General features: G+C 54.8%; 1 protein-coding gene across 2 annotated transcripts in view; it reads left to right on the forward strand.

Moving 5' to 3' along the window:
• The window catches only part of NEURL1 (neuralized E3 ubiquitin protein ligase 1), a 79,164-nt gene that overhangs the window by 41,200 nt on the left and 11,579 nt on the right, over nt 1–26,385 (forward strand). Inside the window, exons 1-3 of one of the 2 annotated variants that reach the window (XM_032313661.1) lie at nt 4,446–4,797; nt 17,107–17,348; nt 17,764–18,085. In XM_032313661.1, coding sequence (XP_032169552.1) covers nt 4,764–4,797; nt 17,107–17,348; nt 17,764–18,085 — 598 coding nt within the window. In that variant the 5' untranslated portion in view covers nt 4,446–4,763. Of the gene's footprint in view, nt 1–4,445; nt 4,798–17,106; nt 17,349–17,763; nt 18,086–26,385 lie in introns of those variants that run through there. The other variant, XM_032313660.1, reaches the window with a different exon arrangement.

Here is a 26,385-nt window from a genome sequence, read left to right on the forward strand (position 1 = left end):
TTGGATGCCCTGACCCATATGTCATGTTAAGTAACAGAAGACATTAAACCTGAGTTTAAGTCCTCCTTATTCTATACTCACTGTGTGACAGTTGGAAAGTCGACAACTTACGAGGCCTCATTTGTTACATCTGTAAAATGGGCTCATTACTTCTTGGACTTCATGAAGGCAGTGAGTGACTGGATCCAGAGCTTTCTTGAGGCTCCTTCCCTTTAGGGATCTTGGAGTCGATGATCGTGATGGTTTCTGTTGTGAATTTGTTCTGTGTTTGTTTCCACATTTGCTAGGTGTGCTCTCGACTTTAAGTTCTGAGAGGGCAGGTTCACCTGGGGACATGAATGAGGAGGGACTTGGTGGGCTGGGTAGCCCACCATGGAGACAAGATGGCACCCAAGAGGGAAGAGGAACAGGCAGAAAGGAATCAGAAGACAGGGAGATGACAGGGAGAGGAGGGTCTTGGGAGTGGAGTAGGTTCGGAGAGCCAAGGGGGTGGAGGTTCCCTGCAGCCAGAGATGGATGCAGCAGGGGCCAGCAGAAAGGGAGGGGCTTCTTCCTGAAGATTGGCAGGGTTTCTGACACACCAAATTGCTCCCCCAGGGTGCATCCAGCCCTGCCTTCTGCCGTGGGCTCTGAAGCACTGCAGGCCCTATGCAGGCCACCGACGGGTCTACTTTCTGCAAGATTTCCAGGATGGTCTCTCCTGCTAGCAGACAAGAAGTCCAGTCTTATGCCAGTCCACAGTCTCCCCACCTTCCTTGAAGTTCCACACTAGGATATCACCCTCTGTCCTTTGGAAATCTCCTAGGCTCTCCCTCCCAGTAGAATTTCTTAAGGACAAGGTCCCATTATTTCCTTTTCTACTCTTTCTTAGGTAAGGGGTTTGCCTGCACTTTGACCTTTCCTGGGTGGAGCATGAGTTTTGAGGCGGGCGGTCTGGGTTGGAGCCCCAGCGTGTGTTGCCTCCCAAGTATCCTCTCTGAGCTCAGCTTTATAGCCTGCGAGATGGGCCTGGCTCTCATCTCACAGGGATGCTGTGGGGGTCAGTGGAATTATGTGCGTGAGATACTCACCATATGTAGAATTGCTGCTAGCTTCTGCATCCCATTCACAACCTTGCCATCCCTTCACATCCGCTTTCACGTCCTTTCTGGCCAGAGAACAGAACACTGAGATCATTCCGTCAGAGCCAGAGGATCTCCATTCCTTGATCCCAGCCTCGCTTCCACTCAGCTTCCAAAGGGAGCCAGCTGGGTCTTGCTCACCAGTGGGTCCGTGGCGGACGCTCTACGAATGCTCCATGAGAGAATGAATGGCGTAGGTCCGGGTTTCTTTCCCCCATGCAGAAACAGCATCCTTTGGCCAAATGAAATTTTATGTGATGTCCCAGTGAATGAGACAGGGAAGAGCTCGGTGCTGGCTGCTGCTTCATCTGTGGAGGCCTGGCCGCCGCTCTTGGGTGGCGGTCGGGGGGACCCTCAGACCCAGGACACTGCCACTTCCTATTTAAATTGGGGAAGTGGACTGTAGGGAACAGGGGCCAGGTCTGGCGGGAAGGCCCTTCAGACAGTGGTGCTGTGAAGGCCAGGGGCCACCCAAGCACCTCCCAGTCCACCGGGAGGGGCCAGAGAGAGGGACTTCTGGTTTGCTGACCTTTCATTCCGTTCCCATTCCTGCCTGTTACTGACCCCATAGTCCTGTGTCCAGAAAATTATAGGAACTCAGTTCTGTTTCGGGGGTTCTTCCCTGAGCATTTGCTCCGTGTGGGCCCGATGCTAGGCCGGAGGGGAGTGAGGGCAAGTCAGGTCCAGGCCCGCCTGTGCTCCCCCTGCTGCTTTTTCCCCCAGCACCTTTTCTTCCTCCGTGCATTCTCCACACCAGATGGCAGAATGACCTTTTAGAAATGCAGGTCTGGTCTTGTTGCCTCTCTGCTAAACCCTCTCAGAGGTTCCCTACTGCTCTCAGAAAAAGGGCCAGATTCTTCACCCTGATCTTCAAGGCCCTCCTGGGGTGTCCTTTGACCACCTCGGCTTGCCACTGGAAAATTTCCCCGGCTCCTACGGTGGTCCCTGCTCTAGATGCACCAACCCTGCTTCTTGGATGTGTGGGCTTCCTCCAGCCACAGGGCCTTTGTACATGTTGTGCTCACTCTCTGGAGCTTTCTCTTCAAAGCTACCTCCACAGGACATGGACATAGCTGCTTATCCTTCACATTTGCTTTTCAGGAAAGCCTGCCCTCAGCCTCCCCGAGAACCCTGCTCCTTTCTTTCAGCACTCATGTCTAGGATGATGATGATATACTCCTTAGAGAGACTACTTGATAAACATGTTTCCCTCTGGACTATAAGTTCTCGAGAGCCAGGGCCTGTCTGCTCTTGATTACCCTTGTGTCCCCAACTTAGCTAGCATCTGATGCACAGTAGGTGCACATAAATGTTGGTCAAGTTGAATGGTTGAGATGCCCCCAGGACAGGCAGACAAGAAGACCACAGCTAGGCCTGGCCGTCTCTGGTAGGGCAGAGTAGGATGAAGGGTTGGGAGAGGCACAACTTGGGCTCAGAGGAGAGACCATCTCCAAAAAGGGAGACTCACCCTGTACCCAGGGTCTCAGGGAGGCTTCCTGGAAGAGGGGTTCCAGTGCTAGGAAGTGGGAATATGGGGGGGGCATGTGAAAGGGGTTGGTTGGGAAGGGCCCAGGCAGGGGCATTAGGAGGCAGGCAGGCTGAGGGGGGCTGACTCTGCTGCCACCAACAGTAGCCTCCAGAACAGCCTCTGTTTGCTTTGGTTTCCTCATCTGTAAAATGGGCATAAAAGCGCAACTTATCCCTGAGAATTGTCCTCAGGATTGAACAAGTTAATGTAAGTCATATGCTTAGAACACTCTGGCGCAGTCAGTCCATGTTTGCTATCATTAGGATTATTTATTCCACAAAAGGAGTTCAGGTTATTTCCTCTGTTAGACTTTGACTTAGTTTCCTTCCGCAGAGGAACTGGGCGTGTGTGCCCCAGAGTGTGCGGGTGCGTGCACTCGGGCCTCCGCACAGCCACAAGCACAGTGTGTCGGGAGGAAGGGACAGTCTTGTGTGGACTGGGAGTCAGTGCTTATTCTGGGGAGAACACCGAGCTGTGCCTCTGGTCTCGTAGGAGGATTAGCGTCCTGGGGACCCGTTCACCCAATGCCTGCCTTGCCCTCTGGCTAATCAGGCCTGATGTCCGTCCCCCAGACCCACTCAGGGCTGGTAACAGCAGGGTGTTGAGGTAAAGACTCAGAGCCCAGCACTGTCCCTCCTAGTGCCGAGGCCTCTGAGTTCCATCTAATACGGGGCAACCCTGTCTTTGCCTTAGCTCTTTCCCCAGCCCCCGCACCTCTGCTCCCAGGCCTTCCCACCCCACCCAGATCTTTCCCTGGGAACCCAGATCCTTCGCCCTGAGGACAGGGGCTGGAGCCTGGGCCAGGGCCTGGGAGAGATCCCTGTTCTATAGAGAGCCTGCAAAAGGGTGATGAACTGTGAGAGTGTCTTGTAGACCCAGGCTTGAGTCCTGGCTCTGCCTCTGACCTGGTGGGTCACCTCAGGGAATTTTGTGAGCCTTTTAGAGTCTCAACTTCCTTTTCTGTAAAATGGACCTAACACTAGCATCTGCCATCGAGAATACCAATGAGAGTGCCCACTGTGCCTGACTTACACAAGGCTGGTGGGCAGTAGGGTCCTAAGTGTGCATGATGGTGAATGCTTATGAGAGCCCGTGTCATACGTTTCCGTGTGATGTGGCACAGACAGGTGGTGAGGTCTCTATATATTGGTGTGCTTGTGGATGTTACAGTTAAAGGGGTGATGGGGGCGGATGAAAACCTGGATTCTTGGGTTTCCTTCCCAGCCCTGCCACTTTCTAGGCTGGTAACCTCTTTTTGTCTCATTTTTCTCATCTGCGAGATAATAATAGTAATAATGGTACTTACTGATAATAAGAATAATACTGACCTCTTCATCAGTCAGTGAGGACTGAAGGGGTTAATACTCCTGAAGCATTTGTGACAGAGCCTGGAAGAAACCAGAAGCCATGTTAGCTGTTTGTTAGTAAGCTCCACTAGCCAGAGTGTAAGCCCCCTGAGGATCGGACAGTGTGTTTTCTGCTCACCGTGGTACCCTAAATGTCTTTGTCCAAGGTCTGCAGATAGTAGGCGCCTAGTCTCATGTGGGTGGCAGGAAGCCTGAGGGGACAGTGAGGCTGTGTGCATGCGGGTGTCTGTGAAGAGGTATGTGATGGGGAATGAGCATATGTGTGCGTGTGCACGCGCGTGTGTGTGTGTGTGCACGCGTGTGTGTGTGCGCGCGTGCGTCTGCTCCGGCTGGGGCATCTCCCGTGCTTTCTGGAGCCCGGCTATTTCAGGAAGCCTCCAGTCTCCTCCTCCTTATGTAAATAAACATGACAGATCCCACTGCCTGTACCAGTGCAGGGCGGTGGGGGAGGCTCGGGGGAGTGGGTGGGAGCTAGAGGCAGTGAGCAGGGCCAGAGGGGTGTGCTTGCGTGTGCCTGAGTGCGCGCGCGCGTGTGTGTGTCTGTGTGTGTGTGTGGCTGGCCTCGCAGGCAGGCAGCCGTGTGCGGGAAGCAGTTGGTGGGGACGCAGGAGGGGCGGGCCCGGCCCTGCCATGCCGGCTGCTGGCCGCGGGGGAGGAGGGGCAGGAGGAGGGCAGCTGGCGGCTAGGGTGGCCTGGTGAGGAGGCCAGCCGGCCAAACGAAGGTGGCTGTGCTGACCGCTGCCCGCGATGGGGGCACAGATCACCCGGAGCAACCTCCACGGTAAGGCCCCAGCTGATGCCAGGGGGTCCGCCCACTCCCAGCCTGGGGACCACCTGGGGAGGCGGGGGTCCTGGGGCCCTCGGGCTAGGGCATGATCATCCCCCTGCCTCTTTCCTCCTTGCTGGGCTTTGGGGCCACGGGAGGGGGTGCCTCTCAACCACAGAAGGGTGTTTGACCCTGGGGTGGGAGGCAGCAAGGGAGCCTGGGGAAAGCAGGAAGAGGGGGGCTTTCCCTGATAGTCAGCAGAGGTCAGGAGGTGAAGTCTCCCCACAAAGTCTTGTTGTCCTCCCCTCTCACCTTCTCCGGGTGCTGACCGACCCCCACATGGGGTGTGAGGTACTGGGGGTCCATACCCTCTGCTCCCAGAACCGATGCAAACCGTAGCTAGACAGCTAGGGGAACCTGTTTGTAAGTCCCGGGATGCAGGCCACGGAGGTCAGCACTGTGATCCATGATGGAGACGTGGAGAGATGTGTGGGCACACACGTGTGTGCATGAGTGCGTGTGTGTATCTGTGCTCACAAGGGTGCATTCGAGGTGTCTGTGGGTGTGTACCTGTGTCTGCTTATGCCTCAACATCCAGATATGCAAGTGACAGCCCCCCACATTGCCTGGCTTGAGTTCACAAAGTACGTGCTTTGTAGGGGAGGCCAGTGAACTTCTGACCCCCGGGGTTTACATCCACGGTCAGACAGGGCGCCCGGCAGGCAGGTGAAGGGCTGAAAGGGAGGAGCACCAAACTGGCTCCCTGTTTGCAGAGCTGCTGCTTGCCCGGGCTCCCCTCTGTCCGCCTGGCTCCGGTGCTGTGGTCTTGGGAGTAATGTGGCTGATGTGGCACCAGACCCAGAAGGGAAAGACTTCCCAGGGACTTGTTTTGTCATTGCTGGGCCCCAGGAGCTGGGTTTTCTGTACAAACCAGCTGGGGCCAGAGCAGTGTGGGCTGACCTTGGGCAGTCCCCGCCACACTTCCCTGTGTCCCCTGCTCCCCGCTCAGACAGGGCGTTAGGAGATGGGGCGGCCTCATCTGCTGAGTCCAGTGGGCACTAAAGAACCTGGGAGAGGCCCCGGGAAGAGGGAGGGGTGGTGGCAGGAGCGATCAGGAAGCTGTGGCTGGGTCTGGTGACCAGGTGGCTTTTCCCTTCCAGGCTCTGGACTTTGCGAGAGTAATTTCTAATTAAAAAAGAAAAAGGGAGGAAAGGAGACATGGGAAAAGCACATCCCTGACTCTCGTAAAAGGAAATAAATTTTGTCCTGGGCCTGCAGCGCTCAGTGACAGATGGAAGGTCCTGGAAGACACATAATCCGGAGCCGGCCAGTGGCCTGGTCCTTGGCCCGAGACTCGGACTGGGCTGACCTGGGCCTGGCCCTGGGTGTCCACAGGGTGGGGGCTTTTCTCAGGGCTCATTGGCCCCAACAGGGCCCGTTGGCAGAGGGTCGGGTGCAGGCTGGCATTTTCCACTGGAAACAGACTTGGTCAATCCTGTGGCCTGGGAAGGACAGAGAGGCCCTCAGAACAGGCCCAGGATGCAGCCCACTGTCCTCCAGCTGGCCCAGAGCACGGGCTTCTGAGGGGACTGAGAACCCCGAGACCACCCAACACAGCACACGGACTTCACGAGCCCCTGCTCCACGGTGCACAGACACATGTTCGAGGGCAAATGTCTTCCTTGGTTTTCTCATCTATTCATGGGGCTGACCGGAGTGCCCTCCTCAGGACTGTGGTGAGGATTACTTGGGAGGGTGTGAACAAGGAGTGAACATGAGGAGAACTGAGCACAGGTTTGGAAAAGCATTCTGAGGCCAGGGTCAGACTCCCGCTCTCTCCCCACCGGAGCAGGAGATTACTTAGGGTGGGCTGAGAGCTCTAGGAGCTGGGCCTCCAGGCCGGGTGGACGTTGGTGAGCGCTAATGAAATGCTTCATCTGCTTTGCCCCCCTTCCCTCCCCTGCCCTCAGCCGGGACCCACCCCCTCCAGAGGCTGGGCCTCCTGCCAAGCTGGCCCTAGCCCCTAGCCTCAACCTACCATCAAGACGAGTAGGAGAGGGCAGTTGGAGGATGTGGGCGTCCTTGCCCGTGTCGTAGGGCCCCTTAGCTGGAGCCTCGGCGTGCACGTCCTCACACTGCCCATGCCTGTACCCATGCCTTGGCTGCCTCAGTGGCTCTCATTTTGCCTTCTTTTGGGGGGCGCAGGAAGTGGGAGATGCAAGGGTCTGGCTCCTTCCTAGGGGCGCTCTCCGCCCACAGCCTGACTCCCAGAGAGTGCTTACATAGTTCTCGATCGTATCTTCCCCGTGGGCCCTGGTGATGTGGCTTTGGTGCAAAGGGAAGGTTTTGAATTGCTGGGTGACAGAGATGATGGAGATGTGACAGAATGTGACCCCAGACTGTGTGTATGTTTGCGGGTGGGTTTCTAGCCGAATGTTTGTGGACATGTTCTGGCTGTCGGTGTTCCTGGAGTCTGCAGGTGGTGTACCTGTGCTGGGGGCTCTGTCTGTGGCTACCACGTGCTGTGTAGCATGGGACATGTATGTATCTGTCTAATATTTAAGGGATTTCACGCTAAGCCTGCGTATACGTGTGTGAGCCGTCACACTTGTGTTACTTTGTGCGGGGTACATGTCCCTGTTATTCTGTAGATAGATGTCAGTGTTTCTGCATGAGAGGTGTGTGTGTGTGTGTGTGTGTGTGTTTGTGTGTATTAGGGCTGGTGGTGAAGAGTCAGGCTCCTCTGGGACCAGCCTGGCAGGAGACCCATGGGAGAAATTAATTCCCATTTGCAAAATGGTTTCGGCAGTTACACGCTTGATGTCTTTCATCGGGCAGATTTCCCGAGCTGCTCCCAGTGTTGAGGGCAGGAACTGGGACTCCCATGGAAGGAGGCAGCAGCCATACTGACCGGCCTCTTCCCTCCCCTCTTCTTTCTTTGCCTTCCCACTTCGCCTCCTTCAGGGCTCCCCCACCGGCAAGGACAGGCCCAGCGCCGAGGGGCTGATGCGTGGATGGCACCCATGTATTCACCCCGACATGTGTGGCACATCTGTGGACCAACAAACCCTAGATGCTGGGGTGCAGAGACTTGAGAGTTGGTTCCCAATTGTGTCCTTTCACAGAGGGGGATGCTGTGGCCCAGAAGGGGAAGTGGTTGGCTGAGGTCCTGGCGCTGGTGGCTCGGGTGGGAAGTCAGGGCTTGCCCCTTCTGCAGCCGGCTCCCCACTCTCCTTCTCGGGTTCCTTCACAGGCAGCAGGGGAAGGGGCATCCCATGGCTTGTGGGACCTGCGATTCACATGGAGGGGGCTGTCTGTCTCCTGGCGGCAGCTCTGGAGGCTTAGGCCAAGGTGAGCTCGCAGGTGGGGTGGCTTAGCTTGATCCGTCTTATTCTCTTAACCCAGCTCTGTGTCTGCCCCCACCCCCAGCGGGCACCCAGTGGATCCTTGGTCATTGAGTAAGAGGGAAGAGTGAGGGGTAGAGGCCCTGCGTGGCTGGACCGTGTGGCAGCTGGAGCTGTAGGTGACCCGGGGGACAGGTGGGATGGAGTTGTCAAGGACAGCTTTGGAGGATGTGAGACCTGAGCTGGGCAGTGACACCAGGCAAGGCTAGAGAGGAAGGGGATGGTGGGGCAGGTATTCTTGGTGAGAGTTTGAATCCGGATCCACTGGCTATGTGACTTTGGGTCAGTTTCTTCCTCTGTATATTGTCCTCTTCTGTACATCGGGGATGGTAATATTTACCCTGAAGGATAGTAGAAAGGGTTAAGTAGGTCATGGGCGTTAGCGCACCGTGAGCACCCTGGAAATGAATGTGCTTCTGCGAAGGTTTCCCTGGAGGCTCCTCCTGGCCTCTTTATGTTCGTATGTACACACACGCACACCTGGCCTCCTCGAGGGACCCCAAGTGTCTCTGCCTCCTCCAGCCCTGATGGGTCTCGTGTCCACCATCAGCCACACTCTCTGGTTGTGTGTGTGCACACATGTACACATGCGTGAGCATGGCTTTGTGTGAGGGAAGCTCCGGGGGACAGTCTGTGTGGTGTATGGATTTATGTGACCGAGCCATGCTCCCCCCAACCCTGCAGTCTCCCAGGCCTGGCCCAGGGGCTTTGGGGAGCTGCTGGGAATATGGGCCCAGAGCTGAACCCAGGATAGCTATCATCTGGAATCTTGGGGTAGGATCGGGGAGGGGAAGAAGAGGGCTGGTCGCCTCCCAGCAGTGAGGGAGGCACAGCTGTATGCACATCTGTTGGGAATGTCAGAAATTGGGATGTCACAGAATGAGTTGAGAGCAGGAGGCTCAGTGTGGGGAGATCAACTTGGTGATGAAGGTGCCGATCTTGCCCACTCCCCGCCGTCCTCCCTTGTCCTACTCATTGTCATGGATTCATTCAGTCTTCCAGGGAGCAGCAGGGCCTGCTGTATGCACAGGCAGGGCCTGAGGAGAGATGAGAGGCCTGACGTGACTCCTAACCCCGAAACACAAAGGTGGATATATGTGGGCATGGAGAAACCAACTAGGGTGGGCCGCAGGGTTCGTGTCGCCGAGAGCGGACCTAGCTGGCTGGCCAGCGAGGGGGGGATCACCGAGGGCAGCTGGAGAGTGCGTTACCCGAATCAGAACCCAGAGCTGCCACCTGAAAGCTATGTGATCTTGGGTGAGTTAGAACCTCTCAGAGCCTCTGTTTCCTCATCTATAAAATGGGACTAATATACTGTTGCAAAGCACATCCACTATACAGCAAGTTACCCCAGAAGTTAGTGGTTTAAAACAACAAACATAAAAAAAAATTAAACAACAAACATTTCATTATCTCAGTTTCTGTGGGTCAGAAATCCTGACACAGTTGAGCTGGGTACCTCCTGCCTAATGTCTCTTGGGAGGTTGTAGTCGAGTTGTTGGCTGCGACTGTGGTCTCCAAGTCTGAAGACTTGTCTGGAGGGGGATCCGTATCCAGGCTCACTCACGTGGGTATTGGCAGTCCTTGGTCCCTTGCCACATGGGCTTCTGCACAGGGTTTCCTCACAACACAGCAGCCGGCTTCCCCCAGAAACAGAAACCCAAGAGAGGCAAGAGAAAGTAACCAAGATGGAGACTGAAGGCTTTTGATACCCAGTCTTGGGCATGACATCCCATTACTTCAGCTGTATTCCATGCACTAGAAGCTGGCTGCTAGGTCTGCTCCACATGCAAAGGGACAGGTCTGCAAGAGGGCATGACTGCCAGGAGGGGGAATTGGGGATCACTGGGGCCATCTTGGAGGCTGCTTCCTTCAGACACCTGTCTTGCAAGGACTGGGAGGGTGGGGAGAGGTTGCATGAGAAGGACATCTGCTGCAGTATTTGATACCAAAGAAACCATCCACTCTCATCACCTTCCGTTTCTCCTTTTTTCCGGCAGGCAAGTGGGGAGCTGTTACAGGTTCTTAGGCATGCAGGGTGGGTGGGATCCTGGTGCTGGGCAGTGAAGGAAGCTGTCCTTTTAGTCCCCTCTTTCTCTGATTTCTCCACAGGACACCAGAAAGGGCAAGGCACAGAGTGGGTACTCCCCGGACACTTGACAGTTGGTCAGTGGATTGAAGAATCGAATAGGGGCATTTCCGTTCAGCATCTCGTGTTGAGCACCTGCTCTGTGCTCTCAGCTAGGCACTGGGGAAATAGCAGTAAAAAAGACAAAAAGAGCTTCTGCCCCCAGGAGGCTCAGGGTCCATCTGGGAGACAGACACAAATAACCCTGCAGCCTTTCCTCGCCAGAAAGCTGCACCGCAGAGAACAGAAAATGATCCGAGTGACTCTCTTCTCCACCGTTCTGGGTGTGGAGAAGATGTATAGTGTCCTGCAGATAGCGGGCAACTCAGGGCCTTTGCACGGAATTCTGCGGAGGGAGTAGAGTTGAGAGAGGCTACTTGGGTGCTGGAGGCTCTGTTAGGGGTGTGTGGGTAGAGTCCCTGGGGGGCCATAGCAGGGCCATGAACGCGGTCTGGGGTCAGAGAGACTTCTAGGGGAAAGTGGGCTTTAAAATCCAGGTCTGAGGGATGAGTGAGAGAAAGGCAGGTAAGTAGGTGGGAAGGAGAGAAAGATCCCCAGCAGAGAAATGCGCTTGGACCAAGCCTGGAGGCAAGAGGCACATGAGGGAGGTGGGCCCCTTTAATGACCCCTAAGAAGGTCACATCTGCCCTGTTTTACAATCATCTCTCTCACTGAAGCCCCCTCCCCACCTGCTTTCCCACCCTTCAAACTGGCTGCCACCGTCTTTACCCCAGAGAGAGCAAGCCCTGTTCAGTGCATGGGTATAAGCTAGTCTAAATCAGGACTACCCTGGCAATCCAGGATTAGGGTGTTTGGGATAAGATAAAACCAGAGTGTCTGGCCTCCCACTGGGCTGAAAAGAGCTGGTGATTTCCTACAGTGGGATTTATTGCTTTTATTAAAAAAAAAATAAGACCTTATGATGGGATCTGGTGTTCCAAGTTTGCAAAATTCTTTCACATCTATGAACTCCCTGGGTCGTCACAGCAACCAGGAGAGGTGGGCGGAGCAGCTAAGATGACCCTGTTTTACAGAGAAAGAGATCAAGGTCCAGAGAGGTGAGGTGACTTGCCCAAAGTCACACAGCAAGTCTGTGGCAGGGCTGGGGTTTGAACCCATGGCCTCCTGACTCCAGGGTTCAAGCTCTTTGTTCCCTGATCCCCATTGTCTAGAAAGTGAGACAGGTCTCCTTCGTCAGAGATGCAGACAAGCATGCCAGCCCTGGGGTCAGTGTCACAGACTCAGAGCAAGGCGGTCCTGAGCGTGATGTGATTCTGTGTTGAAAGACAGATGGGACTTGGAGAAGTGGAGGTGGGAGGTGGGGCAGGGAAAGAAGCTGTATGGTGGGGAGGGGCGAAGAGCTTGAACAAAGGTATGGAGGTACGAGAACACAGGTCGATGTCAGTAGCATTAATAATTATTATTGTTATATAATAAGTACTGATAAGCTAACTGTGTCTTAATTATAATATAATTATTAGCTGTTATCTATAATAATTATTATTATAATCATCATTATTATAGCAACCACTTACTGGGTAGTTTTGCATACATCGTCTCATTTAATCCCAACAAGAATTCCGTGAAGAAGGTCTGCCATGACCCCCATTTTACAGGTGAGAAAAGCGAGGCTCCAGAGGTCTCACAGTTAGTGAGAGAGCTGCTGGGTTTGGAGGCAGCAGGCCTGGGTTTGTAATCAGGGCCCTTTGCTCTGTCTGGGTAACTTCACGTCCCAGGACCTGTGTCCTAGCGGCACTGGGGGCAGAATGAAGACCCCACCTATAAAGTCACAGGGGGTTTGGTCACTGTCGCTAGTACTGCCCTCTCCTTGGCAGCCCAGCTCAGCTCAGCCTGGGCGTGCGGGGCTCTGCCAGGATGGATCTGGCAGATCTTGGCATGGGGGCAGTGAGGAGGTCACTCTAGAGGCTGCCTTGTGTCCCGGCATCTTCCCCTGGGACCCCACCGAGAGGCAGGAATGTGGTCCAGAGGTAGCTGAGGGTTACCTGGAGTGCTGGCCAGGCTTGTGTCTGGCACCTCATAAATGCCCAGGAAGAACGGGCTCTGTGGGGGAGTTTCCATTGTGTCAGCAGCAGCCTCGCCTGTGGGGGGGTTCCTCCCACTGTGGCTCCCAGGAAGCTTGTAAACCTGTCACTAAGGAGAGCTCTGAGAGCTCTGCTGGGAGCCAGATGGGGAGACTGGGGCTCCACCAGGACCAGTGGCCAGTGGGGGAGTAGTGTCCCAGTATCTTGAGCCTGCTTGCTTTGCTGTGGCTGTTCGCCCAGCTGGGACTGGCCAGCGCCTTCTCCATGCAGCCTTTCCCCACTATGCCTGCTATCTTGGACTCATGGGGAAAACGGGCTCTAGTATTAGATGCCGAATAGAGTAAAGGACCCCTATGAGCAGCATTGGAAGATCAGGGTCCAAGTCCCAGCTCTGCCACTTCATTGCTATGTGAACTCCAGCAAGTTGGCTAACCAGTCGGAATCGTAACTCATCCCTAGAATGGAGACCTTAAGGGCCATAGTGTCTGTTGAAGTGCAGGGAGGGAACCTTTTAGGATGGCGTAGGGAAGGAGCCTTGCCCTCAGCCGCCCCTCTGGCCCTGAATCTCAGAGCTGTGCCCAGTGTTAATTCTCATTCCGCTTTCTCTCCTTCCTCCCCCCCAGGGCATAATGCCAGCTGAGGTGGAGGAGAGAGCTGGCAGGCAAGGACAGCAGGGGTTGGTGAGGTGACAATCACCAGCATGTTGGATGCCTCAGAGCGACCCATTCCTCTTGTAGTCTGTGTGAATGGCGCCCCCTGGAGGCAGGCAGGTCTAGGAGTCAGTGAACGTGCTTTGTAGTGGCCAGAACACTTCCCTTATTCCCACCCCAGAGGCTCGGGCGGAGAGCTGTGGGCCAACCAGGCTTCGGTGTCTCCTGTCCAGTGGTCCACATCCTAGGCACTCCCTGCCGTGGGCTGATGGCAGCAGTGGTGGCAGCCTCCCTTTCCTCCATCTCAGGGGACGCTGATTTGTTAGTTGTTGTTGCTTTTGAGGCATTATTTGTAGATAATAAAGCTCATCCTTTTTAAGTGTATAGTTTGGGGAGCTGTGACAAATGTGCAAGCACTGCCACAGTTAAGATAAAGAACATTCCATCACTGCAGAAACTCCCTTTGTGCCCCTGTGTCTTCCTCTTCCCCAAACTCCAGTACTCTGGAGCTTTCAAGCTATGTAGTTTTGCCTGTTCCAGAATGTCCTACAAAAGGCATCAGAGCATAGGTAGGCTTTGGGGCTGGCTTCTGTCACTCAGCATGGTTTCGAGGCCCCTCCTCCTTACACCCTTGAGAATGCAGAGCGGGGTGCTTTGTGGGCACATGCCACATTTTATATCCAGCCGTGTAGGAGGGCCACGCAGGCAACATGGTTTGTGTTTCTGTCTTGGTGGCCTACACACGTGTATCATGAAAGCAGCCTAGCAGAATGCCGGGTCTCCCCGAGTGTGCTACTCAAAATGGTTCTGCATGGCACATGGACAAACATTTCCCCCCATATTTTACCAGTCGCGAGTATAATTCAATATGCTTTTAAAAGAATGTGTCCGGCACACAGAACCCCTGTGGCTGTTGGGGCTTCATGGCAAAGCCACAGGCCTCACCGCGGGACTGCCTGCGTTCGGCCGCTGGAGGCTCTCTGTGGCAGTTGGGTGACGGGGGGCAAGCCACTCAGTGTCTCTGAGGCTCAGGGCCTTCATCAGTCATATGGGCTAGTGATATCCCTCTCTCCAGTTAGAGTTTGCCTTAAGGCTGAAACCGGTGGGTGAACATCAACTCCCCGTTCAGGGCCTGGCCCGCGGCTGTCCGTATTACTAGAGGTATGTGGTCCATGGGTGCTTGGACCTGTGTCCTACACGTGCCGTTTCATACATCCCTGTGGACATGTATATGTGTGTGTGCATGGTATGTGTGTAAACGTGTGATTCCTGACCCAAGGGATTAGGGAAGAAATAAGTCTCTGTCTCCTAGGGTCTGGAGTACCTTCATGTACCCATAGTTGTATGTGAGGTCACCCGTCTGGGTGCTCATTGTGTCCCAGGGACCAGGGTTTCCCTCACCTTCCTTCTCCATCCGTCTTGCTGTCAGCCAGGGTAGCTGGGCCTGTGCCACCCTTGCCCACCCAAAGTCATCCGGTGGAAGGGAGGCCCAGGGATATGGTCCTCCCAGGGCCTGGATCTCTGGCCCTGGGTGTCTCCACCGTAAATGCCCAGAGTCAGTGTTTTCTGGGTCTTTTTGCAGAATCCTAGGACCACACCCAGGATGGGTGGGAAGGAGAGGGAGCATTTTGAAGGAAGCTGAGGTCTTGTGGTTGGTCCATGGGACCTGAGTGGAGGCTGGGGAGTGGCCCTGTGGGAGAGGCTGTGATCTACTGCTGGGCTCAGCAGGTTTAACAACCTGCTTTATTGAGTTGTAAGTTGTATTGACATATGTTCAGAGTGTACAATTGGGGGGGTTACATACGTATACACCCATGAGATCATCACCACGATCCAGAGGGTGAACATATCCATCATCCCAAACATTCCCTTGTGCCCCTTGCAATCCCTCCCCCCTCCCCCACCCAGGTGACCTCCGGGCTATGTGTTATCACTAGCCCTTAGTGTGCATTTCTCAGATCGGGACAAATGGGACGGGGTATAGGTTTCTGTTTCAAAAGGTATAGAAGCCCTACAGTTACTCCATGGATTGTGTTTGCCTATTTCTTAAAAACGGGTTTATGTCACTCAGCATAATTATTTCGAAATTCATCCATGTTGCCTCTCATATCAGTAGTCCATTCCCTGTTCTCTGGTAAGTAATATTCCATTGTATACCTGTACCACAATCTCTAATCCCTTTCCCCAGCTGGTATTTTTTGAAACCAGCAGTCAAGCGGTGCCTGAGGCTGGCCTATCCCAAAGGACACCTCTTCCAGGCAGGGCACCTGTAGGTTTCCTGTGGCCACTCTTTGTCCTTCATCCCAACAGCCCCCTTCCCTGGAATGACCTCCCTTACACTGTACTATCTAGGGGCCACCCAACCTCTTCCGGGTATCCTTCCCAGACTGACTGGGTCGCCTCTGAGCAGTTCCAACCTTCACTGCTTGGTGGCTTTAAAGGCCTTGAGCACTGTCATGTGATTCTAGTCTCTTCTTTTAGTGGGAACAAGAGGAACTCCTCCTTGTTCCAGCCCCGCCTCCCACGCGCAGGATGTCTGGCTGGTCATGGACCATGGACGCTGGTGTCTGGGGCCCTTTGGGAAGAAGGAAGCAAAGATGCAAAGTGATGCAAAGTGATACAAATATGGCCTGGACCGAAGTCAGGGTCTTCCTAGCTCAGGATATTGCTCTCTCCTTCTCTCCTCCCTTCCTGTCTTCCTCTCCTTCCTGGACACCTCTCCTCCTCTTTAGGGAGTGGAAGACCTCTGAGAAGGCCTGACGCTGATTGAGCTTCTTACATTATTAAATCTCTGCCTTGGAGGAACCAAACTTTGACACCTCCCAGAAGGCTTCTGTCCCATTCTGTGGCTTCCTACGCCCCCCACCCCATCTTCCCACCTTCCATGTCTCTCTTTCCTCAAGTTGATGGCACAGGGCAGGGCTGCCCTTCCTCATGGACAGGATACAGATCTTGGGGAAGAAATGAACATCTCTCCTTGTCCCCAACTGCCAAGACTGCGTTAATACTTCCGGTGCTGCTGAGACGTGTCTTAGAGCTCCAGCTACCCGTTGTGCTGGCAGGGAAGTGACGTCCCTAAGGTTACACAGCCAGTGAGTGACCGATACAAGCTACCTGCCACCTCCTCCACGTTCCTTCTAATCGCTGCCCTGTCTCCTGGACACCAACCCCACATGCCTGTAACGTGCCTTCCCCTGGACCACGCCCCATCCTTTCCTCTGTCCCATTTTGGGGTGCGGTAGAGCGATCAGCAGGAGGAAGTGGCGTGCCTCGCGGCCAGAGGTTCTTGAGGCCGATCTGAGTTCCATCAGGAAGCCTGGGTGCCGAGGCCCACCTGTGGCGGGCGTGGGTGGTATAAAGCCGAGGGCTGCCTGAGGTGGGGAGGGGTGGCCCTGAAGGAGGGCAGCCATGGGCGTGGTCCTGGAGCCCAGCTACCCTGCTGGTCTCCAAGGGCAGCTCCAAGGTCACATGTGCACTGCAGCCTAGCCTTGTCAGTCCAGCTCCATGCCCTCTCCTCCTCCTCCCCTCCTCCAGGACACCTTCCTGAGAAGTGACCTGCCGTTCCATCCTTTCGGCATTAATCACTGTCGGCCATTTTTATCGTGATTCCTGCGTGTGTCCTATTTCCTTTCCTGGGCTGTTGTCTTCTTGAGAAAGGATCCATGTGTGTTTCCTGCCTGTATGCCCCGTTCCGAGGGCAGGGCTTGGTATTAAGTAGGTCTGTAATTGAATATTGGTTGAATAAAATAAAATGATGGTGGTGGGGAGTGGCAGGGCATGGTGGTGGATGTTGGTAGTAAATCCTGGTTTATCACAAAGGTGGGTGGTGGAAGGTAGATGGCGAGACGCACTGGTGAGTAGCAGTAGCTTGTAGTCGGTGGTGGGAGACAGGCAGAGGACCAGGGCCGGTGGTGATGGATACTACACGGTGGTAGGTGGCGAAGGGGGCTGTGGCAAGAGATGGTGGCCAAAGGTGCTGGCGGGTGAGTTTCAGTGATGGTGGGTGTCCTGGGCCATGAGCAACTTCTGCTTGTGCCCAGCCCTCTGCTGCTTCAGGGGTCTCTGCCACACCCTCGTCATCGTGGCTCATTCCTTTGCAGACTCCATCGGGGGCCCCTTCCCTGTCACCTCTCACCGACGCCACCACAAGCAGGAGCACTGTGCTCCGGGACCACCTGGCGGGGGGCTCCCAGCCACACCACTGCTCTTCCACCCACACACCAAGGGCTCCCAGATCCTCATGGACCTCAGCCACAAGGCCGTCAAGAGGCAGGCCAGCTTCTGCAATGCCATCACCTTCAGCAACCGCCCGGTCCTCATCTACGAGCAAGTCAGGCTGAAGGTGGGGCTTCCCTCCCTGCTCTCGGCGCATCCCGGGGACCAGCAATGCCTCCCGCTCCCGCTGCACCCCGCCCTTCTCGTCCTCTGTGCTGCCACTCGTGCTCTTCCTCACCTTCCTCGTGCTGGACCCTCTTACTCCTCCTTCCTCAACCTTCCCTGTGGGATAGAGCGGGAGTGGGGGAGGGGTGTGGCTGTGGGGACCTCCACGAGCTGTCACCAGCCTGTGGGAAGGTTCCCAGAGAAGAGAGAGGAGGCCAGCATGGAGGCGTGAACCCCCCCCCCCCACTCCCCGCAGGGGAGTCCGCCCCAGGTGGTCCACTGGGAAGGACCCACTCCCTCCCTGTTGGGCCCTGGTGGGTGCCGGAGAGGCTGGGCCCAGCAGGGGCCGCCCTCTGAGGGTTTCTTTTCCCGTCCAGATCACCAAGAAGCAGTGCTGCTGGAGCGGGGCGCTGCGGCTGGGCTTCACGAGCAAGGACCCATCCCGCATCCACCCTGACTCGCTGCCCAAGTACGCCTGCCCTGACCTGGTGTCCCAGAGCGGCTTCTGGGCCAAGGCGCTGCCCGAGGAGTTTGCCAACGAGGGCAACATCATCGCTTTCTGGGTGGACAAGAAGGGCCGCGTATTCTACCGCATCAACGACTCAGCTGCCATGCTCTTCTTCAACGGGGTCCGCACGGCCGACCCGCTTTGGGCCCTGGTGGACGTCTACGGCCTCACGCGGGGCGTCCAGCTGCTCGGTGAGTGCCTGCTCCCCGTGCCCCCGAGGTGCTGGGGTGTGACGCTGCTCGGGTTCCTCTGGCATGCAGACCTCTCCCCCACTGGCAGGGCCCCAGGGACACGTGGGCACAGGGACAGCTCAGGGAGCCTTCCTGTGTCCTGCAGAGCTCACCCATCCTGGGCAAGAGGTTCCGGTGTGGGATTCCTGCCCTCCAAGGCCCCTCAGGTTGTGCTTTTGAGCAGCATATAACCCTCATCAGAAACCAGCCTCAGAGACCCTCCACCTCCAGGAAGTCATGAATATTAATCATCGACCCCACAGCTGAGCTAGGACTTGCTGTGTGTCAAGCACTTCGTTGCTGCTGTGCTCGTAGCCACCCTGGGAGGCAGACTCTCTTAGTGTGGCCTGAGGAGACGAGGCCCAAGCTCAGGGAGGTTGAGTCATTGGCCGGAGGCACCGCAGCTGAGCGGGGCAGCCAGCACTCAGTTCCAAATGAGCCCCTGGCCCCTGGGCTGTGCAGCCCTCCAGGAGGCCCAAACCCGTCCCAGTGCTTCTTGCAGGGATGGGAGTGAATGGGGTAAGCAGGGAGAGCAGAGGGCACTGGGGTGGCTAAGACTTTTCTGGGGGCTCCTGGGTGCTCAGGGTGAGTAGGGCCTCCCTACTGGGGGCAGCAATCAGGCAAGGAAGAGTAGCAGAAGGCAGCCTGGGGTGCTAAGGAGCCAGGCTTCCTGGCGAGGGTGCCCGTTACCCCAAAGTTCCGGGGCTGGAAAGGGCCTTGGAGAGTTTCAGGCTTCCTAGGGTCCCACGCTGAGCTGGTGGCTGAGTTGGGACTAGAATCCAGGTCACCTGACTCCTGGTCTAGGATCGCTCTCATCTTGCTCCCTTGTGCACATGCTGACTCTGAACATACATCAGCTCACGGGCAAAACGGCTGTGTCTCCAGGCAGAGCCAGCAGAAGCCTCAGCTTTCCCATCTATGAAATGGGTTTGTGGGGCAATGAAGGGAAACTCAAGAGGCTGTAAATAAAGCTCCCAGCACAGTCAGTGCCCGGCCTGTGCTTGCTCGTCCCAGCTCCCACCCCTGCCTCCATCTCTGTGGACAAAAACGCCATGGATGCAATGGAAAACCTTTTTTTTTTTTTCTTTCCCCTTTCGTTCCTTTCTGGCTTCAGAGCCAAGGAACAGTGAAGCTCTTTTCAAAACACCTTCATTTGAGTAAAAAAGACAGTGAAAGTAAAAACAAATGAGTAATTGTCAGAAGCATTTCTGTTGACTTCCAAACATCAGCAGTCTGTTTTTATTAATTAATAGTTTGGGTACTTTCTGTTTTTCAACTCCATAAAAGTACACATTCACGTGGACAGGTTAAGAGCCTGAAAGCAAGCCCTTCCAGGTCTTAGTAAGTGAAAAAGGAGCCCAGGCTGCCCGACAACGAGCTGCTCTCCTCTTGCTCTGTGCAGTGGGTGCTCCTGCTGGAGGCGGAAAGAGTATTGGTTCAGCCCCAGGTGGGCTCCGGGCCTCACCCTGTACTAGCTGCAGGGCCTCAGTTTTCTTATCTGTGAAATAGGGGTAAGTAATAGTAAATTGTTTTCAGGGTTCTTTTGGAGGCTTAAAGAGCCAAGTTACAGGAAGCAGCTGACACACTGGAGGTAGGCACTGACCGTCCGTCTTCCCCATCCATCCTGGGGAGGACGAAGCTTAACCCAAGTTTAAGTGAACACCCTCAGCTACTCTCGTGTCCTTAGGGCCTCACACTTCCAGGCAGTGGACTTCTGGAGCCTGAGTTTGTGCTCCAGCCTGGACACTTCTGTCTGAGTCTCAGACTTCTCATCTGTGAAGAGGTTGTGAATACTATGACTTAGCCCCTGGGCGGGGCAGGGGTGGGGGGGTACATGTGGGAGACAGAAGTGTCTCATCTCTAAAAAAAAGTTACAGTCTTGTTGGGACAGGGGTAAAGGCAGTAGGGGCAGCATTCTTGCTTTTCCCTTTCCTAGCAAAGAATGCCTTTTCCTGCAGTCCCCAGAAATAAAAAAATTCCACTCTGGCATTAAGGCCTGGCTCAAGAGCCACCTCCTCCATGAAGCCTTCCAGAGTGAGCTCTCTTCTCTGTTTCTTGGGTCCCACCACATGGTGCCTGGGATTCTCTCAGCACTGAGGCATCGGCTGAACTTTCTGGCCCATCTATAGGTCTTTCCCAAGATGGGGAAGGCTTTCAGGGTGAAACCATGTCTTACCACGATTTCTTTCCAGAGTAGAACCTTGTGTCTGGTGTGTGAAAGACACCGAGGATTATTTGGATGCTCAGTAGGGGAGTGTGGTGGGGAGGGCAGGTAGCTTGTTAGATGAAGGGAAGTGGTGGGGAGTGAGGTAGACCCAGCCTCGCTCACAGATAGCCCAGCCTCACTGGAAAATCAGAGAGAAAAACAAGTGCTCCAGACACCATCAGGGCATAACCCACGAGAAGACAGTAAATTGTTTAGAGCTGTGGTCATGGGATCCTTTCCATCTGTTGAGATGGTTTCCATCCAGCTATCTCATTTAACCTCAGCAGCTGGCCCTGGACAGAGTGTTTTTTCATTCCCATTTGCCAGGGAGAAAATTAAGACCCATGGAACGCTTGGCTTACCTGTGTAGGAATGTGGCGGGGCTGGGATTTGAACTGGGTGTTTTGCAGTACCTTCCCCAGTAAACCTCCAGCAGGTTAGGTATGGAGGGAGGCAGTAAATCAGAGGAGGCTGAGGTCAGTGAGGGAGGATGGAGTCCAGGAAGGCTTCTTGGAGAAGGGGGCTTAGGCGGGGTCTAGAAGGTCCGGGAAGGGTAGGGAGGGGATGGTGAAGGGGACATGCTAGGTGAGATGGGACTTCCAAACCTCTGGGGCCCAGAGAGTGACCTGGAGAGTGATCTGATGGGCCCCACCTTGGGACACAGCCCAGGCAGTCTCCCCGGGCCTGGCCCTATTACCCCTCTTAGGCTCTAAAAGGGTTTTCAGGAAGTTTTTTCAGTTGCACCTGGATCTCCCAGCGGGCTCCTCTGGGCACCTTGGGTAAGCCTGAGGTCCCAGCAGATTCCTGTCCAAGCTGTAAATCACAGTAATCCCTGGGCATTTTCAAACACTGATGTTGGTCCCTGAATTCAATTAGCAGATTAAAATATTACTTTGTTTTGTTCTTCCTAAACTCATATTTTTTGATGTAAAAACAGAAGAGATCCAAGATCTCTTCGGAGGTTGGCACGCTGCTCTATACCCTCATTCGGTGGCCTCCCCTCTGGGGTCCACCTTCTGCCCTATATAGTCGGGGGGTCAGTCTCCTTCCCCATCCTCCTCAATGCTTACCACCGCCCCCAACTCCCCACAGCTGGCCCGGATCCCTCCAGTGCCTCTGGCTTTCCCTGCACTCCCTCCTCAGCCAGTTTTGAGTTTCTCCATCTCCTGAGAGGTTGCTTTCTGCCTTGGCAGCTCTGAAGATGGGCTTTCTTTCCTGAGGTGATTGCCCACCAAACCAGTGTCTCATCTTTAGGGACTTCCTTCTAGGTCTGCCCCCTCCATTCCTGTCTGTCTGTGGGACCTACGGCCCAAACTCTCCAAACCCTACCTGGCCCATACCTGCTCTTCAGATCAGAGATATCTTGGGGCCCCTGGCACCCAGCAGATCTGCAAATCAGGCCACGGACAGATGGGTTGTCTCCCCTGACAGAGTGCAGACAGGGGCTGGGGTCTGTCTCTCAGTGACCATTCCAGGCGGGCACGCAATCCCACCCCCCACTGCCTGAACTGAAGCCAGGCCCACCGGTGCCCCCACCACGGCCTCTGCAGGCCTGCCTCATGCCTTCCAGGCTCCCGACATGCTGGAGTTCAGGAGATCACCTCTGGCCTCGGGATGCCCTGGCCCAAGCCTGGGCTTGGATTTCCAAGAATAACAGCTTCCTACCTCCAGGAAGAGGGACCTGCCAGCAAGCAAATAAACACAAGTTTTATGGGGTGATTAATACTTAGAGAGATAAGCTCTTATCCCAGTTTTTCAAGGTCTCCCTGCTCTTCTTAGAAATGTTGGCTCGGGAAGAGCAGCTCTGTGGGTCCTGGCAGAAAGCTGGTGGACCCAGACTTCAAGTGTAGGGTCTCCTGATACCCTGTGGGCCCCCTACAGCCCATGTACTGTGCAGGGTAGGGAGGGCAGGGGAGACGCAAGAGTTGAAAATCCAGCCCCTCTCCTTGAAGAGTGTTTATTTTAGGGGTCATCATCTAACTGCTCCAAGGTGACCTAAATCCACTTGTTCAGGGAAATGTGGCTGAAGAGTAAAACTGTGTGGCGCGGGGGTGGTACCGGTGGGGAGTAATCCAGGACTTTCTGTAGGAGATGAGTTTCGAGTCAGGAACCACATAAGGTGAAACCAAAGGCCTGGTTGGGGAGGAACAGCTGAGGCCAGACAGGAGGGGTGTGCTTAGGCTCAGAGGTGGGGAATTAGCCCTTGGGGGAACAGAGCCTTTGGGGAGGGAGCGAAGCGAAGAGGGGACTTGTAGAGAAGGGGGTAGGCGCATGCGTCAAAGGAGAGAGAGCCGTGAAAGCAGAAAATTTGGTGGCTTCCGTGCTGTCAAGTCTTTCAAAAGGAGGAGCTGTGGCCCAGAGATGGGAGAGGGCCTGCCCGAATTCTCCCAGCTAGTCAGAAGCCAGGCTGGGCCTGGAATTCCTATCTTCCAGGCTGATCTGGGCGTAAGGTCAGTGTGAGAAGATATCACCACGTCCAAGCGGTAGTGGCTGAACTCAGGAGGGCATTAGGGGGTTCCCAAGAGCTCATGGCGTTCTGCTTCAGCCAGCTGAGGCAGAGGCTCCCAGGTCCTGGTAACACCTGCCTACTGAGGATGGAGATGTACAGAGACGCTCAGGCAGGGGAGCTTTCGGAGGGGCAGGCTGCTCTTGGGCTAGTCTGTGGGCAGGCGAGCCAGCCTGGCTTCCCTGCAGCGAGAGGCTGGGCCCTCTCTGGAGATACGGCCCTGGGTTAGGTCTCCCATTCAGGGTGCGCATCAGCTGGGCGGCACAAAGAGTGTGACCGTACTGGGCAACAGAGGACCACACTGCCATCTGGGGCTTCTACTTCCTGGACAAAACCAATATTTACCTTCAGCTGTGGCTGCCAGGGGCTGAGAGGCAAATATTAGTTTAAGGAAGTCGAGCGAAACTCGGGATGCGGGAAAGAGCGGAGGATGCTGATGGCGATTTCTTCCTCTTTGCTAGTTTTCGTTTCTTCTTGATTAAAACAAAATTTTATTGTTCCTCCTGCTTCAGGGACTTTTCCTGACACTTCTCTCTGCTCACCCTCAATTCTGCTGATCCTATCAGGGCTCATCACCAAGCCCTCCCCTCCACCAGGAAGCCCTGATCTCCCCTGTTCTGACGACCCTTCCTGCGCCTGACCACCCGAGGCACGTGGAGGTCTCGGTGGTACCAGCAGTTCTGCATCATGTACTGTCCTGCTCTTTAAGAAGACATTGTAAGCCCTTCAAATGTTTTGTAAGGAATGTTATTATTGTGCCCATTTTGCAGATATGGCAACAGAGGCTCAGAGAGATCTGATAACTTGCCCAGGGTCACACAGCTCAGGAGAACTGGGCCTTGGGCCCAGGAAGGTGGGCTGTATCACTTCCTAGCTTCTCTAAATGTGAGTCCACCTGGTCCCCCTGCGAAGTCTGGGTATCTCGCAGGGGTGGGGAGTTGGCCATCCTCCATCTTCCCGGGTGGAGCTCATGAGAGCTCAGGATGTCAGGGATCAGCAGCACATGTTGGGCACAGATAGGCCACCAGAGCCCTAGCAGTGTTGGCTGGGGAAGTTGGGGCGTGCCCAGCACCCTGATTCAGCAGTGAGTCTGTCTGCCTCACAGTTCCCTGAAGGCTCCTGAGGGCTTTGTCTCGTCCTTTTGTTCACAGTGCACTCTGGCTTTTTGGTTTTTTGTTTTAAACCAGAATGAATATATGAAAAGTGCGATCTTATATGATTGGCAATATTAGACTATTTCTTTTTAAAGATTTTTTTATTTATTCATTTGACACAGAGAGATCACAAGTAGGCAGAGAGGCAGGCAGAGAGAGAGAGAGAGGAGGAAGCAGGCTCCCCGCGGAGCAGAGAACCCGATGCGGGACTCGATCCCAGGACCCTGAGATCATGACCTGAGCCGAAGGCAGCGGCTTAACCCAGGCGCCCAATATTAGACTATTTCTAATACCCAGAAATGGCAGTTTCAGATTTTCCACCTACAATCTCTTTGGCCCAAGATACAGTTTTGAGGCACTTTGGAGAGACCAGGGGGTCCCAGGGCGGGGTGTGTGTGTAGCAGAGAAGCTGGGGCCTTGCAGGACTGGAGACAAAGCCCACATTTCAGAAGCAGGAGAGCTGAGCCAAGACTTGACATGGCCACTCACTAGCTGTGAGCAAGCCTTCCAGCCTCTCTGTGGCCCAACCACCCCGTCTGTTGTTTGGACATAATTAGACATGTGCCATTTACCTCTCGGAGAGTCTGTGAGGCTCAAGGATGTGGAAGAGTGTTTACACAAATGGCAACGGCTATCGTTTGTAGGTTAGAAAGGGATACTTAACTTAAAAATCCCACCAAATAGACAACTCACAAACCAGTCCTCTCCTTAGAGCGGGAAGCCTTGAAACCAAGTCCCTGTATGTGGGTGAAATTCAAACCATGCTCTCTAAATTGTTTCTTGGAACAAGATCTATGGTTCTCCAGCTGAGTTCCTTGGGACACTGGGGTTCCAGAGGCATCTTTGAGGCAGCTGAGTTGGCAGGGCTCTGTGACCTCCTCTTAGACTTGAACCAGAGCTTTTGGTTCTGTTGGACAAAAGGATTTCAGTGCTTTAAAAAAAAAAAAAAAAGTTTGAGAACCACTAAACCAGATGAGTCAGAATCTATATGTCTAAGATCCTCTGTCCATGAATCTTAGAGTCTGTGACTCCAAGTGTTTCTGGGACATTCTACCCTTCCTTCCATGAACCTCACAAAGTGTTTGTTTCTCCTAGCTTTCCTGCGGTTGGGTGTATATGGAGAGGGTGGAGGCAGGTGTGGGTTTCAGGGCGCTGCCCAGAGGGGTAGAGAAACCCCTTACCTGTCCAAGCCATGTTCCTGCCCTTGGGGCTCCTTCCCTTGCCCCGTGCTGGGTGCTGACCAGCAGGAGGATGTTTATGGAGACAGTAAATGGGCCAGCAGCGCCTTCCAAACAGGGGCCGGCAGATGCCCGCCCACCAGCCAGCCTGCTGCTTCGGGCCGACCCCTGGTTAAAGATGAGCCAGGGCTGGGGAGGTGGGAATCTAAAATAAGACTCTGGGACTGATGGGCGGCCCTGCTTTGAAGGAGCCCCTTGCCTGGCCCGGAGGGCCCTGGCCCTATCTTGGTTGCCCTGCACTGCTGGCAGCTTGTGGGCCCAGTGGGTCCCTTGCCAGAGCTGGCCCCGGTGCCCTCCGTCTGGCCCCTCCTCTCCTCCTCTCCCTTCCTTTCTCCCCATTGGCCTCAGATTGTTCTCCAGGCATTTGCTAGCTCCGTTTTCCCACTGAGCGCTCCTCGCTTCTGTCCGTCACTCCGAACTCTCTTGTTCTTCAGGGCCCAGGACAAATCTTGTTTCTTCCAAGAGGCTGTCTCGGACTCACTGTGAAACGGGAAGGGCACCCCAGCCTCGGTTGGAGAGCATTATCTTAAAAGGGGTATTTATCCTAAAGAAGAGAAGGCTCAGGGGGAGCCAAGGAGTGGATGGGGGACGCTTCTGGATCCGTGCAAGGACAGCTTTCCTAACAGCTGTAGTTGTTCAGAGAAGGGGGACAGATAGCCTTGGGATGTGGTGAGCTTCTTGTTCCTGGGGGCATTCTAGGCAAGGCTGGGTGAGAGCTTGGCAGAGAGAAATAGATTTCCTCTGGAGACACTAAGAATTTTGTAAGGAAATTATATTCAAATATTTTCACGCCTCCAAGCTTTGATCCTCCCACATCTGACTGGCTCCTGGGGGCCCAGGTGCTGGCTTCTCTTCTCTTTACCCACTGCCTAGGCCTGGGCACACAGCAGGTCAGTGAGTGGGTGACCTGAGTGCCACCTGGAGGGGAGGAAACCCTGGCCCTGGCCTCACTGGCCTTGTGGGGCCTGGTTATTTCCTCCCTGGCACAAAGGATCGCCACTCCCCTTCCCGCCCCGCCAGGCGCCAGATTTTGCAGGAGCTGAAGACTGACAAATTCCTGCCCGAAAGATGAAAGCCGGGACACTGAGAGGGTTGCCAGCTGAGCAGCATCTCCTGTGGCCTTGCGCCGCTCCCTGCTCCGGGCCCCGACATAAACA

This window comes from Mustela erminea, chromosome 14 (genome assembly GCF_009829155.1).
Source record: "Mustela erminea isolate mMusErm1 chromosome 14, mMusErm1.Pri, whole genome shotgun sequence".
NCBI lineage: Eukaryota > Metazoa > Chordata > Mammalia > Carnivora > Mustelidae > Mustela > Mustela erminea.